Source organism: Sinohyriopsis cumingii, chromosome 1 (assembly GCF_028554795.1).
Source record: "Sinohyriopsis cumingii isolate HCF-2022 chromosome 1, ASM2855479v2, whole genome shotgun sequence".
Lineage (NCBI taxonomy): Eukaryota > Metazoa > Mollusca > Bivalvia > Unionida > Unionidae > Sinohyriopsis > Sinohyriopsis cumingii.
In genome coordinates, this window is record NC_142961.1 from 143,164,247 (window position 1) to 143,182,950 (window position 18,704).

The 18,704-nt window shown below is 34.3% G+C and overlaps 1 protein-coding gene and 1 pseudogene across 3 annotated transcripts in view; one reads left to right on the forward strand and one right to left on the reverse strand.

Moving 5' to 3' along the window:
* LOC149808055 (uncharacterized) overlaps positions 1 to 14,021 on the forward strand; it is a 147,232-nt gene extending 133,211 nt beyond the window's left edge. For all 3 annotated transcript variants that reach the window (XM_089973103.1, XM_089973109.1, XM_089973116.1), the window contains one exon: positions 1,023 to 14,021. In XM_089973103.1, the coding sequence (XP_089829229.1) occupies positions 1,023 to 1,038 (16 nt within the window). In that variant the 3' untranslated portion in view covers positions 1,039 to 14,021. The remainder of the gene's footprint in view (positions 1 to 1,022) is intronic.
* Positions 8,797 to 16,949, reverse strand: LOC149808056 (uncharacterized; annotated as a pseudogene).
* Positions 16,950 to 18,704: the final 1,755 nt, after the last annotated feature.

Here is an 18,704-nt window from a genome sequence, read left to right on the forward strand (position 1 = left end):
GAATACAATTGCACAATGGCAAATGACAACTCTATTCTCTGCATTCTGGTAGATTTGAATACAATTGCACAATGGCAAATGACAACTCTATTCTCTGCATTCTGGTAGATTTGAATACAATTGCACAATGGCAAATGACAACTGTATTCTCTGCATTCTGATAGATTTGAATACAATTGCACAATGGCAAATGACAACTCTATTCTCTGCATTCTGGTAGATTTGAATACAATTGCACAATGGCAAATGACAACTGTATTCTCTTCATTCTGATAGATTTGAATACAATTGCACAATGGCAAATGACAACTCTATTCTCTGCATTCTGATAGATTTGAATACAATTGCACAATGGCAAATGACAACTCTATTCTCTGCATTCTGGTAGATTTGAATACAATTGCACAATGGCAAATGACAACTCTATTCTCTGCATTCTGATAGATTTGAATACAATTGCACAATGGCAAATGACAACTCTATTCTCTGCATTCTGGTAGATTTGAATACAATTGCACAATGGTAAATTACAACTCTATTCTCTGCATTCTGGTAGATTGGAATGGAATTGCATGGTAGCAAATGACAGCACTGTTCTCTGTGTTATGGTCGATTGGAACAGAATTGCATTGTTGTAAATGACAACTATTCCAAGTCTAGATAACTATGCCTTCACATTAGCACAGCATGTCTGATCAAATCAATATCTGTCATGAAATTTTTGGGAAAGATAGTGTTAAGACATTTGAACCTGTACTTTACTCTGCCTCAGTTTCTAACTATCATTGAACTACAACACCTCAAAATCAAGCAAGCCTAGCATGCTAAAGGTGTGGAAGCATTATAATCCACAGATACTCACATGACAATTGGTTAGCTCTCATTTAGAATTTCAAGTAAACTGCCACTGCCTGTTGTTAAATATGTGGCAATTCAGGATTCACTAATTGATAGAATGATGCAAGTATTTCCCACTTTTGTGGTAGTATTGTCATAACGTTGAGACGTTTTTTTTCTTCCAGTCCAACTTTAAGGTAAAGATTTGAACAAAAATGGTGCATGAGCACTCTGTGAAAAGAAAAGCTGCATTTTCAAGAGATCAACAAGACTGCAGACAGCATACAGAGAGAAAAAAACATCTTTTTTCATGAGGACAGATATTCCATCTTCAAAGCAGGCCAGAATCTAAACAGTGGCTTGTTGTTGGATCTATTATAACATTAATAACTGTGATTGACTGTCCATTTTATTTGCTTGTTGAGTTACTCTAAATTTTACAACAAAGGATGCAGTGTACATTCCATGGTAATTAAAACAGTCTTTATAAGTTGTCACCAAAAAAATGTGACTATAAGCTTATTCAAGTCTGTATACTTATATATGCATTTATCATGTTTAGACAAAATTTTAAAATTTGATGAGATTTTTATGTTTTGAATGTCATTTAGTTAATTTTGATGTAGCCAATTTTATAACACACTTACATTTAGTAGAATTATCTTGTGTTTAAAAAGAAACCTGACAGCTGTAGCAACATTTTCCAGACTTGTCCCCATGTATATCGTCTTTTTCCTATGCTACTGTGTAGCAAAATATGCCATTAGCGACCCGTTTCCTTTGCACCACATGATAAAACATTTCATGAATTTTCAAAATTCCTGATAAATATCAAGTGAATAGCAAATTGTTGGTTTCTTTAGACATAGTAAGTCATTGGCAAAAGAAAATTGTCTGAAAATTCATGCACCATTCAGTGCCCTATTTCATAGAGCATTTCCAGTTTATTATAAATGTGACTGAATGCCATTTTTTAATGGTATTATTTTAGATGTTGTATAATTTGAACTTGGTATGTACGGTAGATATAGTATATTTAAGTTTAAATAATAAACCTGTACCAAATAAATACCAGATGCCAAATGAAGAAGGTAGGTTAGCATATTTTTTATATATGTAGATTAAAGGGTCTAAAATGTCTTGACCTTTGACCTATAAGTTGATTGGTAAATGGCTGTAGCTCCATTGTAGATTTCTCCTGTTTCTGCTGATTCATTAATTACATCAACACTAAAAGGATGAGTAACTCGTATTGTTTTACAATATGTTTTAGATGTTACATAATTATGAATGATTGAATTGATACAACAGCCAGTGGATTTTAGATTATGACACCTGCTGTATGGTGGTTTTGTAAAACTACTCCGGGTTGTCACTTTTAAGACATCAGAAATGTAGGTTTTGACTTACTTGTAAAGAAACTTGTACCATTTTTTTTTCATGATTGGGAAAAATTTGAAATTTTTCTGAGCATTGATATTCCTTGTTCATAGAGATTATATATCTCCTTTATAGATTATCCTTTGTATCTGTATATATGTACTGTGATTATTTGGTGTCTTTACTTGAATAGTATATATGTACTGTGATTATTTGGTGTCTTTACTTTTTACATGTACCCGCATAAAATTGAATCCAGCAGCAAACTGCATAAACCAAGATCTGCTATTCACCGGTAAAGCTTGATCTATGCAGTTTGTTATAAGTAATCAGTAGATAAAGCAACATACACCCCAGTCTGCTGACACATTATGCGATGGCAGATCAGGATCTCTGTTGTTTTCAATTCAACTCAACCTATCTGAGCTTATCGGTACCCTTATACAATCGATAATAGCTGTTGTAAAAATAATGTCTTTAAGGAATTGTTTCAGATTAAAAAGTTAACTGAAACAGTCACCTCCCCACTTTTTCAGTGTAATTTTGGATTGACTACATAAAGATTGCTAATTGTAGCCTGATTTTGATTTTAAATTCTTATTGTATTGCTTGCTCTAGCTTGATATACATAAAGTGTAATAACATACATGTGGCATACCTAAAGTGTAATAACATACATGTGACATACCTAAAGTGTAATAACATACATGTGACATACCTAAAGTGTAATAATATACATGTGACATACCTAAAGTGTAATAACATACATGTGACATACCTAAAGTGTAATAATATATATGTGATACAGTGCACACAGTATCAAGTTATTAGTGTATTTAATGTATGAGCCGATTAATATGTGGTGCTGCATTGAAAATTAGTCATTATATTGTTTTTTTTAACTGTGTCTGTCACACATTGTATAATTGTTTATAGTTGTTCACGCCTATTTATATTGATGTGGATATTATTTAATTGTATATCACCATGTGTTCTCCATACTCTGAGACAGATATTCAGTTTTTATATGTAACTTTATTTTAATACAAAAAGAACCCTCTATCACAAAAGTGAATTGGAGCAATGAAAATTGATCTATATTTTGCTCCTACATTGTAAACATTGTACACTTTTGTAATTCTTGCAATGCGAAAGATTGCTATCTGTTAAAGGGAGTTAATCTGAGTAATGCATAGTCACAGGGTTTGTCTATTTTTTTTAATTAGTAAATTGGCAAAGATTGCTATTGTTTATTTTCTTTGGTTTAATGTACCTTGCTAATTTGAGTCATGAAAAATTTGCAGATTAAGTTGAGAGCAGAGAAAATAGATTGAGAACTTGTGGTATTAAAAGTTGTGATAGAACTGTTTTGAACTATTCAAACAGAAGCACGAGTTAGCCTGAGTAAAGTCAGATGAGTTAAAACTAGGGCTGCCTTCATTGAGTAGGGCTGAGTAAAGTCAGCTGAATTAAAACTAAGACTGCCTTCATTGAGTTGTGTATAGTCTGCCACATTAAAACTGGGGCTGCCCTCAATGAGTTACGTTGACCACAGTCACCCGAGTTAAAACTAGGGCTACCTTCAATGGGGGAGAATACATTACACTTGATATCAAATGCAGTTAGGTTCTACTGAATAGTCTGTCTATCTTTATAGGAATTTCCAACATGTTCAAAATATGGAATATGATGACAGTGCAAAAAATTTTATATTTCTAATATGTGCTATTATGGATTTTACAATATCCATTAATTACTGTGTATTATGTCGTCCATATTGTCCAAAAACCTGTATACCATATGTACTTGATTATAAGTCAAGTTCAACTACAAAAAACATAGACCCAGATCTACAGTTCCTTAATGTGCCAGCAAATTTGACTGTGTATTTTACTGATTATGCCTAACAAACTGCACAGACCCAGATCTGCCAGCACATTATGCAGTGGTAGATTCTGCTTTTTGTAGTTCACAGACGGGTTAAACGTAAAGGTGGCTATATATGGCAAATACTAATTTATATACAAGGAATGAAATTCATGGTTTGTAAACTGCATATCTAGGCCCTCTAAACTTGTGTCAAATTATCATCTTTGATAACAGTTCTTTGGTAAGTGAATCCGTCATTTCATAACGTTCATGTTGTTAACTGCAATGACCATTAACTTTTGGTCACTACAAAGTAAGGGCCAGTTTAGTATTGCCAAATGCAGGGCATTACTAATATCACAGTCTAATGCTTTTGTATTGAAGGTAGCCAGATTCATCTCAGTGATGACTCTTGACAGTCATGCTTTCTAATGCTTTTGTATTGAAGGTAGCCAGATTCATCTCCATGATGACTCTTGACAGTCATGCTTTCTAATGCTTTTGTATTGAAGGTAGCCAGGTTCATCTCCATGATGACTCTTGACAGTCATGCTTTCTAATGCTTTTGTATTGAAGGTAGCCAGATTCGTCTCCATGATGACTCTTGACAGTCATGCTTTCTAATGCTTTTGTATTGAAGGTAGCCAGGTTCATCTCCATGATGACTCTTGACAGTCATGCTTTCTAATGCTTTTGTATTGAAGGTAGCCAGATTCGTCTCCATGATGACTCTTGACAGTCATGCTTTCTAATGCTTTTGTATTGAAGGTAGCCAGATTAATCTCCATGATGACTCTTGACAGGCTGTGAGATGCATTATTTCTTCAGAAAAGTTAAACTGTCAAATAATTTTAAGCCAACATTTACATTGGGTTACTCCTATGCAATTTTGCCATATTTCTAGCATTTTAAATGTTGTAAATGAAGAATATTACATTTTACTGCTTGCTCTAATACATGAAAACTTTATTGCAAAACTTGGGTAACTTACCAATTATAATTTCTTATAAGACTGACATTAAAGATAATTATCTTAAATACTTGTTTATAATTCAGGTCCAACTGCAAATGACATAGACCCTGATCTGTCATTGCATAATGCACTGGTTGATCAAAGTCTGTTTTGTTTGTGCTACTGATTACTTCTTACAAACTACATAGACCAAGATCTGTTGGTGGATCATGTAATGGCAGATTTGGGTCTTTACAGTTTGCAGTTGGATGCAGATTGTATGGGAGTGTATACAGTAGTCAATTAAACAGCATATTGGCTAAATGAGGTTGGTTTTTACCAAATGTCAGTCGCTTGTAACGTACATGTAATTGTAGTATAGGATACCAACTTACCAACAGTTAGTACATCTTACCTACAGGTAGTACATCTTATAGTCTTGCATTAATTGATTGTTTATGACTTCAGACTTCACAAAGCATAAACACAGATTTGTCATTCTGTAAGGTGCTGAAGCAAGTTCAGTAAACCTTGATGTATTGATTTGCCATCTGACCTGAGTGATGAATGTCTGTGAGAAAAATATGTAGGCATACCTATGATGAGCATGTGATTGTTACAGACAGATGACAGTCTATTCCATCAGCATGTGATTGTTACAGACAGATGACAGTCTATTCCATCAGCATGTGATTGTTACAGACAGATGACAGTCTATTCCATCAGCATGTGATTGTTACTGACAGATGACAGTCTATTCCATCAGCAAGGATAACTGACTGTCATAAAAATAATAGAACATAAAAATGAACTAAAGAAATTACATTTTAAAACAATTTTAAATCCGAAAATGCACATTCCAGAATTTGTAAAATGAGGAACACAAATATTTTTGTTACTTCAAATTTAAGTATTCCTGATTCACATTCCAGAGTTTGTTCACTTGTTTAATTTCTTAAGCTTTAAATTTTCTTGTCCAGTTTGTCAGATAGTATGCTATGTACAGGTGATTATATGGTATTGTTAGACTATTGTTTTAATACAGAATGTTAACAAAAAGGACAATGTTGAATTTTAGATCTATTGAAATATTTTTTTATTGTTGTTGGATTTAGTTTTATGCTAATTTAGAGTCAAAGGTTTTAAATTCAGTTTCTGCTAATTTTGTATTATTATTTTACTGTGGGTGAAATTCATGTACAGTTATTGAACTGATCTCATTTTTTTAAAAACTTAAACCTAGAACCAAATTAAGCTGACGAGTTATAGAAAGAGGATCTTCATTTTATAATTGTAAATTTGATATTTTATGTTTTGAATTGTTTAAAGGTCACCGGCCATCCTCCAACATTTTCCTGTTTATATCAGATTTTCATTACATGATTAAAAATAGTTATACTCGCACAAAAATAAATAAAAAATTATCAAGGGTAAAGAAGAATTAATAATTTAATTACTCGAAATATAAGTATACAACGCTGTTACTTCCCCTTAGTTACGATTTCCCACCTATAGAGGACACAACCGGAAATGACGTACATTTATCCCTACAAGACGAAGTACATGCTTCTTGTTGTTGAAAAATAAAACACTATAAACTACGGATAGGGAATATTTTAGATGAAACTAATGAAAACTAATTTACTGTTCAGCCTTATATTGGTATGTGTGCAAGACGCACTAGACTGTGTCGCTTTCAAAACTGTTCCATGTTTCAATTTATTTTGAAAATTCCTGTTAATACAGGTAAAAAGAATCAATCCTGGCTTCCCTGTGTCGGCAGACTTTATAAAAAAAAAGAGTGAAAGAAATCGGCACACTTAAAGAATCCAAAGGAACCAAATTTGACTTCCTTTTGTTGGCCAACTTCAGAAGAAAAAATCGGCACACTAAAAGATACCAAAGTGTATTTTCCGGGATTGGTTTGCATTGTAATAAAATAACCTATGTATTTGATGTCCTGTTGGTAAGTTCAAACAATGAGTTTATTGCTCCATGCCAGCTGTGTTTATCACCCGGGCTTCTATTTGTTTGACATATGTAATCATAATTCATGTTTTGCAGGGCAAATATTATACACAATAATAACTTGCTTTAATAATACTTTATCATTTGCACTCACATTGAATGTATTTTAAAATAATGATTCTTTTTTGGTGGTTTGTTTGCGAGATACGGACTTACAGTTAACCTGGATAGAATACAATCTGGGTCAGTTTGCAATAAGTAACTTGTCATGCGTAAATGGCAGGTGCCTTCAAGCAATCGGGTGATACTTTTGTCTCATTTGCGATTTTGTTTTTTGACATAAGCGATACACACTACACTAAGGATGTATACGCAAGCCGGCACCCGCTACAAATATGGAGTTCGTGGACATATATTTTTAAAAAATAATTTTCGCATAATGAAAACAGAAGGAATATATGATAACAATGCAATATTAATTTCTTTCATTTTATTTTCAAACAAGTGTATGTTTATCAATTTATTTTGTACCATGAGTGTGTATGTGTGTTTGTGTGTGTGTGGGGGGTCACAAATTAAACACAAAATTGTTTCCTTTCTAATTTATACGGAATGATGGAGGAAATATGATTGACAATATTGAAAAGTAATGACAAGCTTTCAGTTTACTCGCGCAAACACTAAGACACCTTGAAAAATAAAAACAATAAAATTAACTGGTAAGAGCTTCATATTGCAGCAACTAAATACTGACAAAATGCTCAACATTATTCTTCCCCCTTCTCTCTCTCTCTCTCTCTCTCCTGTATAATCTAGTATGTATTGTATGCAGCTGTGTTACAACGTGAAGCCTAAACTTAAGTATATTTGTTATAATATCTCTTGTACAATACCCTTTGCAAAATCTATACGCATTATGTAGAATATTATCTGTTACGCATTTTTGTTTTATAAATGATTATTGATAATTTGACAGGAAGACTTAAACTGAGAATGTCGTTGTGCAGATGCACCATATTTGCAGTACAAAAGCATGAGCGTATGCTATATTACATAGACATTTACGTGGGGAAATTAAGCACTTGAACGGCTAGGTTGAATAGAAGGGATAAATGTACGTCATATCCGGTTTTGGCATGCGGAAACTACCGATTGTTTATGGAGATTGCCGAATCATTTTTTCATTTTATAAAACGGAGTTTTAAGTCTAATTAAACATTTTTATGGTGTGCTTACATAACCAATCCGTTTTGTTTATAACTATAATAATATCACACGTTTCTACAATATAGGTGGCAGGTGACCTTTAAGTTGAAAATAAATGTAATGTAGCCAGTCTTTTTTTGTGGAGGATCATTTGCCTGACTTTCTGTTTTTGGATTCAATTACATGAAATATATATAATACAGCATAGAGGGGGAAAATAGTTTAAGTTTTTTTACCCATTGGTGCCTTTCCAGAGAAAGTTCCTAACCGGACATCGTATTGTTGAGTCCTTTTTGGCAGTAACTTAACATAGTGATGACATTGGCTGTTTTCTTGTCCGTATCATCATGTATACCCTAGCTTATGGTCACTCTTAATGTTTTTTCAATTAAGAGTTCTTTACTTTCAGGCTTAAAAAAAAAGACGTGCTCAACAAAATTTGAATCTGTTGTTCACAAATAAAATTCTTAAATTTTACCATTTATTTATGATGGAGAATAGAGGTTTTTCTTTTTTGAGCCATGTACACTATGAACAGCATGTGCCCAGTTCTTCCATTATTCAGTGTGCTTGTAGATCATGGTTTATGCAGTCCACTTGAAATCCAGGGTCAACCAGCAGCATGTATCCAGATCTTCTGGCACATCACATGACTCCAGATCTTCTGGCACATCACATGACTCCAGATCTTCTGGCACATCACATGACTCCAGATCTTCTGGCACATCACATGACTCCAGATCTTTTGGCACATTATGACACTGGATATGAGTATATGCAATTTGTAGATTGTTACATATTTTATATGTGCAAACATGGCAAATGAAATTCACCACATTTAAGTGTTTCCACATGAATTCTCCAAAGAGTTTAGCTTTAGTAATTGTATGTCAGTCGCCCCATATACTTATGCATTTCCAATGGATAAATTTGGAATTGGACTTGTTTCATTGCATTAATGTATTGATTATTTTAAGTTACTTTTTTATTATGAAGCTACTCATTTTGTTTAATGTTAATTATGCATTAATTGCAAGATAATATAAATCTGTATTTATTTTATGTCAGTGGTAACAAATTTTATCATTTTTATTCCCTCTCCAGTGAAGTGAAAGCATCTAAAGAAAAACTAAGTCACACGAATGCTAGGTCAATGTGACCCAGTTTGTATAGATGAATGACATTTACGTTTTCAGCTGTCATTTATTACACTTTAATTACACTTTATCTCACCTACACATGAAAATTGGTGTATAGATATATCTTGAAGAAAGTAACTCACCCATACCAAATCTAAATCAATATGATCATATTTTCATGCTTGAATGACTTGTATTTTAATCTATATGTGTGCTATGGACCCTATTTCACCTATATTTATGAAAAATGGTGATGCATCTCAAGAGAATGAATGATTCAACTATACCAAAACTAGGACAGTGTGACAGAATTTTCATGCTTCTGTGATTTTTGTTGTATCACCATTCTGTTCATTACACTGAAGATCTTGGACCTTATTTTATGAACACTAATGAAACTTGACGTTTTGGAGCATTTCAACATACTTCAACCATTCCAAAATCTAGGTCACTTTGACTTAATGTTCATGCTTTAATGACCTTTTTATTTTCAGCTGTCTTTTGTTACATCCTGAAAATTGGTATATGGGTACATCAGTTGGATAGCAATTCAGCTTTTTTAAGAGTAGGTCAATGTGACCTAATTTTCAGTCTAAAGTCACTTTTATATTTTCAGCTATTTGTTACATTCTCACTATCTTTGACCTTTTTTCTCCTACACTCACAAATGTGTATACAGATGCATCTTGAGGAAAGTAGCTCATCCCTACCAAAGGTATGTCACTGTGACTGAATTTTTATGCTCAATTGACTTTTTTTTGTATTTTCCTCCATACCAGTCCATATTGTTGGCCAACCCTAATGTGCTATGGTTGGCAAAGGGACTAGTCTTTGCAAATTGACATTTGAAATTGAGTGGCTGCCATTCAAACAAAGTCTGGAAGTACTAGTGCACAAGGCAGCACGTTCTTCAGAGATAAAGGCTGGTTACTTCCAGAACATTTAGAAAATATGCAGTTATTTATTTTCTTAGTATCAGTATGTTCAGAATTGTCTGGATTGCCACATCTGGTTTCGGTTCTGCTGGTCATAGACCAGAAAACTTAAGGGTTGGTCAGTTGTCCTACATCCTTCCATTCATTTGCACAAAATTCTTATTGCTGCTTGTCCTAAAATACTGGGAGGACTGACATGAAACATTACACATATTATCATCCCATGGTCTCATTACACATATTATCATCCCATGGTCCCATTACACATATGTTCATCCCATGGTCCCATTACACATATGTTCATCCCATGGTCCCATTACACATATGTTCATCCCATGGTCCCATTACACATATATTCATCCCATGGTCCCATTACACATATGTTCATCCTATGGTCCAATTACACATGTTCATCCCATGGTCCAGAATGGTCTTGTGATTTCCATTTGGTTTTAAATGAACATGGTGCCAATCTGACATCCAATGTGACCATCTTGAAAATCATTAAATTGCTACTGCTGAATGGCTAGTATATCAACATACAATTTTCACTAAAAGACTTCTTATGTGGTCTACTTGGTCCTAAATGAAATGGTGCCAACCTGATGTACAGCATATGGCCCACCACATCAGCCATTAGGAAAATCTTTTTCATTGCTAGACCTCCTGAACAGAAAGTCACACTGACATGGAGTTTTCACCAGTAGACTTCTTATGTCTACTTGGTCCTAAAAGAAATGGTGCCGATCTGACTTCTTATGTCCACTTGGTCCTAAATGAGATGGTGCTGATCTGACTTCTTATGTCCACTTGGTCCCAAATGAAATGGTGCTGATCTGACCTTTTATGTCTACTTGGACCTAAATGAAATGGTGTTGATCTGACTTCTTATGTCTACTTGGTCCTAAATGAATTGGTGCTATCTGACTTCTTATGTCTACTTGGTCCTAAATGAAATGGTGTCTATCTGACTTATGTCTCCTTGGTCCTAAATGAAATGGTGCTATCTGACTTCTTAGGTCTACTTGGTCCTAAAGAAATGGTGCCGCTCTGACTTCTTATGTCTACTTGGTCCTAAATAAAATGGTGCCGATCTGACTTCTTATGTCTACTTGGTCGTAAATGAAATTCTTCCGATCTGACTTGTGTCTACTTGGTCCTAAATGAAATAGTAAAAACAATGCTGATCTGGAGCTAAAGTGGTTGCTTGAAAATCTTGTTATCATTAATTCTCATCATAGTGTTTTCACTAAAAACACTTATTATACTGTTTGTTGATCCTGAATTAAAATAGTACTGATCTGATGTCCAATATATGTACATGATACAAATCTTGTCTTGCAGGCAAAGTCAGTTCCACAAGTGGTTTTGATCCTAAGATTTCTTATAGTGTTTACTTGATCCCAAATGAAAATGACCTACCTGCAATATGGCCACCATGAGAGCTATATCAGCATGGGTTTTTCACCAATAGACTTCTTATGATATTTTGATGGGTCCTCATTGGTCGTGCCAGTTGTACATGATGGCTTTCATGTAGACCTTATAGTCACTACTCTCTGGAATGGATGATCATTATAGTGGGATTTTAACCAAAAGATTTCTAATGAAAATAGTACCAATCTGATATCCAGTATGTCCAGCACAGCAGCTAATTTGTCATTATTGTTGATGGAAGAAATGGTCATTTGGCCCAGTAGAGCCTCAGTCTCCTCAAGGGACTCTTGTTCTTGTTCTTGTTCTGTATTGTGGGAACTATTCATGAAGTTCATTTACCAAATAATGTTCTTCAATTTTTCCTTATTCCTCACCCCCCCCCCAAAAAAAAAAAAGTTGGGGTAAAAAACACAGTGACCATCAAGCTTAGTAAATGTTTGTAATCTTCATGTTACAGCTTAGAATGTGTTCAGTGACAAATTCCAGCTTTAGAAATCTTTTTGGAAAATGCAAAAGAAAAATTTGAGTGTAGGGAAACTTTTGTAATGAATTTGTAATTCTAGATTTCTAGTAAATAAAAGACAGAAAATTTGGCAGAAATGATTGTTCTTTAGATACTGATTTGTAAATAGAAACAGTGATTCATATATATATAAAACATGCACACAGCAGTAAACGGCATTTACCCATGTGTGCTGTTAAAATATTTTGGGGTTAGTGTTGGGTCTTAATGTCATTTTCAATACATTTTTGTCAATGTTACGCTGGGGAAATGGGATCTACATGCCTTTCATACGGCTACACTGATAAAGCTGAACCAGGCTGGCCTGGGTGGGTATTGGACCTGCTACCCTTTTGTTACATAACAGATTGTTATGCCTGTATGAAAAGATAAGTTGGGCAGATGGTATCTTGTGTCTGCACAGTTTGGTACATGTTTTTTGCCAGAAAATCTGGCCAGGATTTCACCAGTGAGGTGGGACTTAAACTGAAATTGATATTCCAGCAATCTGATTTCCTACAATTTAAGTTTGACCAGAAGTTAATAAATCAAGCTCAGAAGTTTGGACATAATCTTGAGATTTACATTGGTGAACCTGGTTGGCAAATTTTAATTGCCCTTTGTGGAAATTGGAAGACAGAAAAAATGAGAAATGATTATACATATTTGAATTCAGAATGTTCAAATTGGAAGGCAGCATATTCTTGTAACATTATTCTCATGCTCTGTAATTGCTTTAGCTGCAATGCTTTGCTATATGCAGCAATATAACATTTATATTTTGCACTGTGTTGACATGAAGTGTATTCCATCCAGGTGTATTTTATCTATTAATATTGTATTGAGCTATCTCATAATGATTGGTTCACAAGATGCTAACTTTTTTTTACAGAAACCTTGTGGCAAATCTGATTTTACTTTGAGACATAGTCTGTGGATATCAGTTCCAGTAGGACTGAAGTACCATATGTTCTCATGTATAATATGCAACATGAACAACATAGACCTAGATTGTCCATTACCGAATTAAACAGGAAAACTTTTAATGTAGAATATGAACTCCAATCTGCTGGTGTATTGTGCTAAATCAATAGTTAGCAGTTAGGAGTGCTTTATGCAGGGATATATGGTACAATTACTGATCAACATTAAAATGAAATAAAAATTTCTGACTTAATTCATTTACTTCCCAAAATGTGACATCACTGTTATTTTGGGAAAACTCTGTATGACCCAAATGGCAAACTTCAGCTTTACCACGAGTTAACCCTCACTAAAGTGAAAAACAAACCAAGAGCATGCATTATAATTCAGAGTCTTGAGTTTTCACTTATTAAGAAGCTAACATATGATAGTAATTTTGATTCAGACATAGATAAATAAGGTTTCAAGATATTTCATTGCTGGTATAAAACACTTGTAGCAATTTTGTTGTAGGAAACAAGATGGATTGTTCTAGGTGTAAGGCCTTAATTGTGTTATGAGTTCTAGTTAAAGGATACACACCAGTTGAAGAGAGAAATAATCTGGAACATAATTTTATTTATCTTTCAAATCATTCCTTCCGATCTCTATATTTCCATATTCTCCATTACATTATGTATACAGGTTGTGATTTTATTGACTTTTTTAAACAAAAGTCTTTTATTATTATTATTACTTCATCTTAAATTATTAACCAGACTTGCATGTAAATCTTTTTCTTCCAGTTGATCTGTAAAAAAAAAGAATAAAATTACAGATTTTGCAGCTATAGTGCTGATATTTTAATAAAGTTATGCCATCTGTGAACTGAATTTGTATTTGACTTGTTCATGAAATGTAAGCCACTGATAGAGAGATCTGTAGTTACAAATGTTGAAGTAATTTCAAATTCCTTCACAAAGTCTGTTGAATACCAAGTTTTTTTAACGTACATACTATATGTGCTCACTTATAAGTGCAAACTGCACAGACCCAGCCCTTCCGTCGCATAATGCAGATCAAGGGCTAAGCAGTTTGTTAGGACTAACTAGTAGAACAAACAACATAGACCCTGATCCGCAGGTGCATTTTGCTTCAGCATATCAGGATCTTTGTATTTTGCAGTTTGACTCGAAGTGAGAACATTTGGTATACTTTGCAATTTATACAGATCACGACTTTTAAATTTTGTCTCTTTGCTACTAATAATTTAAATTTTGTCTCTTTGCTACTAATAATTTAAACTTTGTCTCTTTGCTACTAATAATGTAAATTTTGTCTCTTTTAAATTGTGGGTACTTATTTAAGTAGGGGAGATCACCCTCCATTCCATGAAAAGAATTAGCTTCAGAAGAAAGCTGGCTAACAGTAAAAGAAACAAAACTAAAAATCAATAAAATAAAACACTGAAATGAATGTTAATATATCAGCATACTATTATGCTTTACTTTAAAAATCATCCGATCTTCATTTCATTATATATTAAATATTTGTATATGTAAAGGGAGAATTTACCTTTCATTTGTGTGGGTATCTTCTGATTTAGCTTGCTGTAATGGCAGAATCATACGAAAGACGTTCAAAAATGGTACTAGCAGCTGCTTCATTTTGCACTAAGCATTAAGAATTTATGTTCGAACTGGTCGGCTTGATGTCAGGATAATGTGACTGGGGAGGACTTGATGCTACATCTCTGCAGCATGATGTCCCAGTGCTAAACATCATTATGAACTGCCACCCTGCAGACATCGTAGCGATATGACTTTGTTAAAGCTATGTTAAAAATCCAAATCACACACACACACATACTTTTAATCTGTCTGTTGATTTCTATCTTTCTATCAGTGTAATAGACTTTTATTTTTAGCCCATCTATTGATCTCTGTCACTAATAGTCTGTAACTTTCAGTCTGTCTATTGATCTCGTGCCCCAGTATATACAATAAATACAGTAAATTCTTATATTTTACAAATTCATCGTGGCAAAAAGCTGAAATTAGAAAAAAATACTTGATAATGCCCTGTACACAAAAAAAAAAACATTTTACGGCAATAAAGGAACTATTCCGTTTAGAAAGATTCTTCAAACTGTTCTGAGCTTTGCACAGCACTAGCAAAGTTGTTGTTGTTGTTGTTATAGGGTTTAACACCATTTTTCAGCACAAGATAGGCTATAAATGGCAGCCAGTATTAATGGTGGAGGAAAACCCCAGAAAGAACCACCAACCCACAAGAAGCTACCGCCAAGCTTTCTCACAACTAGCAAAGTTACATATTTATGATTAAGAAGAGTTATCTGAACATGTACTTTACAGATTATGTAACAACATTTTAACTTATGATTGAACCAACCAGTTAAAATTTGATGCAAGAGGTAATCCTTTGTATTAGCAGTCATGTAGCCAGGTCACTCGTCAGCAGGATAGGGTGTCTGCTTGACTGGACAGTAAAGTTTCTTGTGAGGGTCCCATTTATTTGAGATAGGACATTTTGTGGACCGTTTGGGTGCATTTAAGATAATAGTTGCACTGCTTGTGAAATTAAGGTAAATAAGAAGCTGATGCTCAAAATGCATATTTAGAATGTTACCATATGGATTTAATATAATGAGATTTAAGACACGGCCACCCCTAAGGGACAGGATGTTATCCCTCCCCCCAACCCCACCATCATCATTTGTTGCACATGTAATTGAAATGTCAGATGATTCTGTTTATTGTCAGTCAAAATAATTTTTTGTCCTAAAGATATCTTTCTGAGCTACTGGCTTGGTGTCTTCTCTTCTCTACTAAGGACAGTTGATATCTCTAATAAATATATTTAGCTCTGTTGGGCTTCTTGCTTTAAACAGGTCAGTTATTTAAAGGGATAAAACTCAAATTCTCATCTGATACAGAGATTGTTACACTAGAGTGGTTACCTCTCTTGTCATAGTTTGACACCTTTCTGTCATCAGTTCAACAGAAAATGCTTATCAACTGTTTAGATATTTTTTAAACATCTTGTTGAGAGATAAAGAGAAGAGATTTAAAACATCTATTTCTGATTACATGTTTCGGAAAGAATATTGGCAATTGTTTTGGGAGGAATATTGGTAATTGTTTTGTGAGGAATATTGGTAATTGTTTCGGGAGAAATATTGGTAATTGTTTCAGGAGGAATATTGGTGATTGTTTCGGGAGGAATATTGGTAGTTGTTTCGGGAGGAATATTAATATTGGTAATTGTTTCGGGAGGAATATTGGTAATTGTTTCGGGAGGAATATTGGTAATTGTTTAGGTTTGAATATTGGTATTGTTTCGGGAGGAATATTGGTAATTGTTTCGGGAGAAATATTGGTAATTGTTTCGGTTGGAATATTGGTTTTGTTTCGGGAGGAATATTGGTAATTGTTTCGGAGGAATATTGGTAATTGTTTCGGAGGAATATTGGTAATTGTTTCGGGAGGAATATTGGTAATTGTTTCAGGAGGAATATTGGTAATTGTTTCGGGAGGAATATTGGTAATTGTTTCGGTTGGAATATTGGTAATTGTTTCGGTTGGAATATTGGTATTGTTTCGGGAGGAATATTGGTAATTGTTTCGGTTTGAATATTGGTATTGTTTCGGGAGGAATATTGGTAATTGTTTCGGGAGGAATATTGGTAATTGTTTCAGGAGGAATATTGGTAATTGTTTTGGATCATAAAAAGAAACCCAAGTATCAGTATCTTCAAATACCTGCTTATCCCTTGTATCCTGTTTATCCCTTGGATCCATGTTTATACCTTGGATCCTGTTTATCCCTTGGATCCATGTTTATCCCTTGGATCCATGTTTATCCCTTGGATCCATGTTTATCCCTTGGATCCATGTTTATACCTTGGATCCTGTTTATCCCTTGGATCCATGTTTATCACTTGGATCCTGTTTATCCCTTGGATCCATGTTTATCCCTTGGATCCATGTTTATACCTTGGATCCTGTTTATACCTTGGATCCATGTTTATCCCTTGGATCCTGTTTATCCCTTGGATCCATGTTTATCCCTTGGATCCTGTTTATCCCTTGGGTCCATGTTTATCCCTTGGATCCTGTTCAAGACTCCTGGTACTAAATATATGGAAGAAAAGAAAACCAGTCAAGGAATGGGTGAACATGAAGTATATATGTGTTTAGCTAGCCAGGACTGGTTGATAATGAATGTAAGAATTCAGTAAAAAGAATCTTCTGAGAGCTTATCCTGGTAATAAATGACCAAAAAATAAATAAATAGACAATTTCATTAGCCTGGTCCATCATCCATATTTCATTTACCAAGTCTGTCATTCCTTTTCCATTTGTCTCGTCCATCATCCAGCCTTGTCCATATTTCATTTTCCTAGTATATGATCCATATTTCATAAGTCCATCATCCATATCGACCAAAAACAACAGCAACAATAGTCATCTCTGAATTCAATATACAAACGGGATCCATATTACCTGACTATTGCTCCATTTACATCACTGAATTCTGGGCCGTACTTGAATCACTACAATGGATCAAAGACAACCAAATACCTAAAGCAGTCATTATAAGCGTTATCAAATCGATCCAAAGTCGCAATACACACTCTTGGGAACAATTCCTCGACAAAGCATGCCAATTAATTGACGATATCACCACAGCACATCAATTAGTCGAGCTCATGTGGATACCGTCGCACATTGGAATCTCTGGCAACGAAACAGCAGACAAGGTTGCAAAAACCAAACTAGGAGATTAAAACTGTATCAAGCTTAACTATAGCTCTACAGAAGCACTAAGCTTCGCACAAACATATATAGACCAAAAATGGCAAGATTTTTGGAACTCCTCCACAAAAGGTAAGAAGCACAATGAAACCCAAAAAACCGTAGATAGGAACATACAGCTACTTAAGGGTACCTATTTAGAACAGAAAACCATAAACAGGATAATAACTGGAAAAACTAAACTAGCAAGCAGTTTTGGAAGGGTTATAGGACCCAAACCAGCAACCATTAACTGCTTTAACTGCCACACCACCGAAGATCTACACCACGTATTCAATATATATGCCCAAAATAGCAACCCGTTAGGAAAATATTTATCAAAAACCAAAAAGAGATTGGATCACCACACACATACCCAGAGTTACTTATTGACTAATAAAAAATAAACAATCAGCATATAAAAATATAAATAAATTCATAGACTCAGCAGGACTTGGGAAAAAAATATAATTGCTATCCCCACAAAACCAAAAGACCCAGTAACTAGCTAAATACATTTAGAAGCACCCCACATAAAAACATATAACATCATTCAATTTTATAAAAATATTAATAAATGATTCACTTACGAAGCACCTATCAAAACTAACGAAACCGCAAAATCGGATGTCCTAGATGTCCTTAACGAACCGAGTAATCAGCTAGGACTCCAGTCCTAGATGTCCTTAACGAACCGTGTAATCGGCTAGGACTCCGGTCTCTTGCTAAATAAAGTATAAATAGCATTCAATCTCTAAA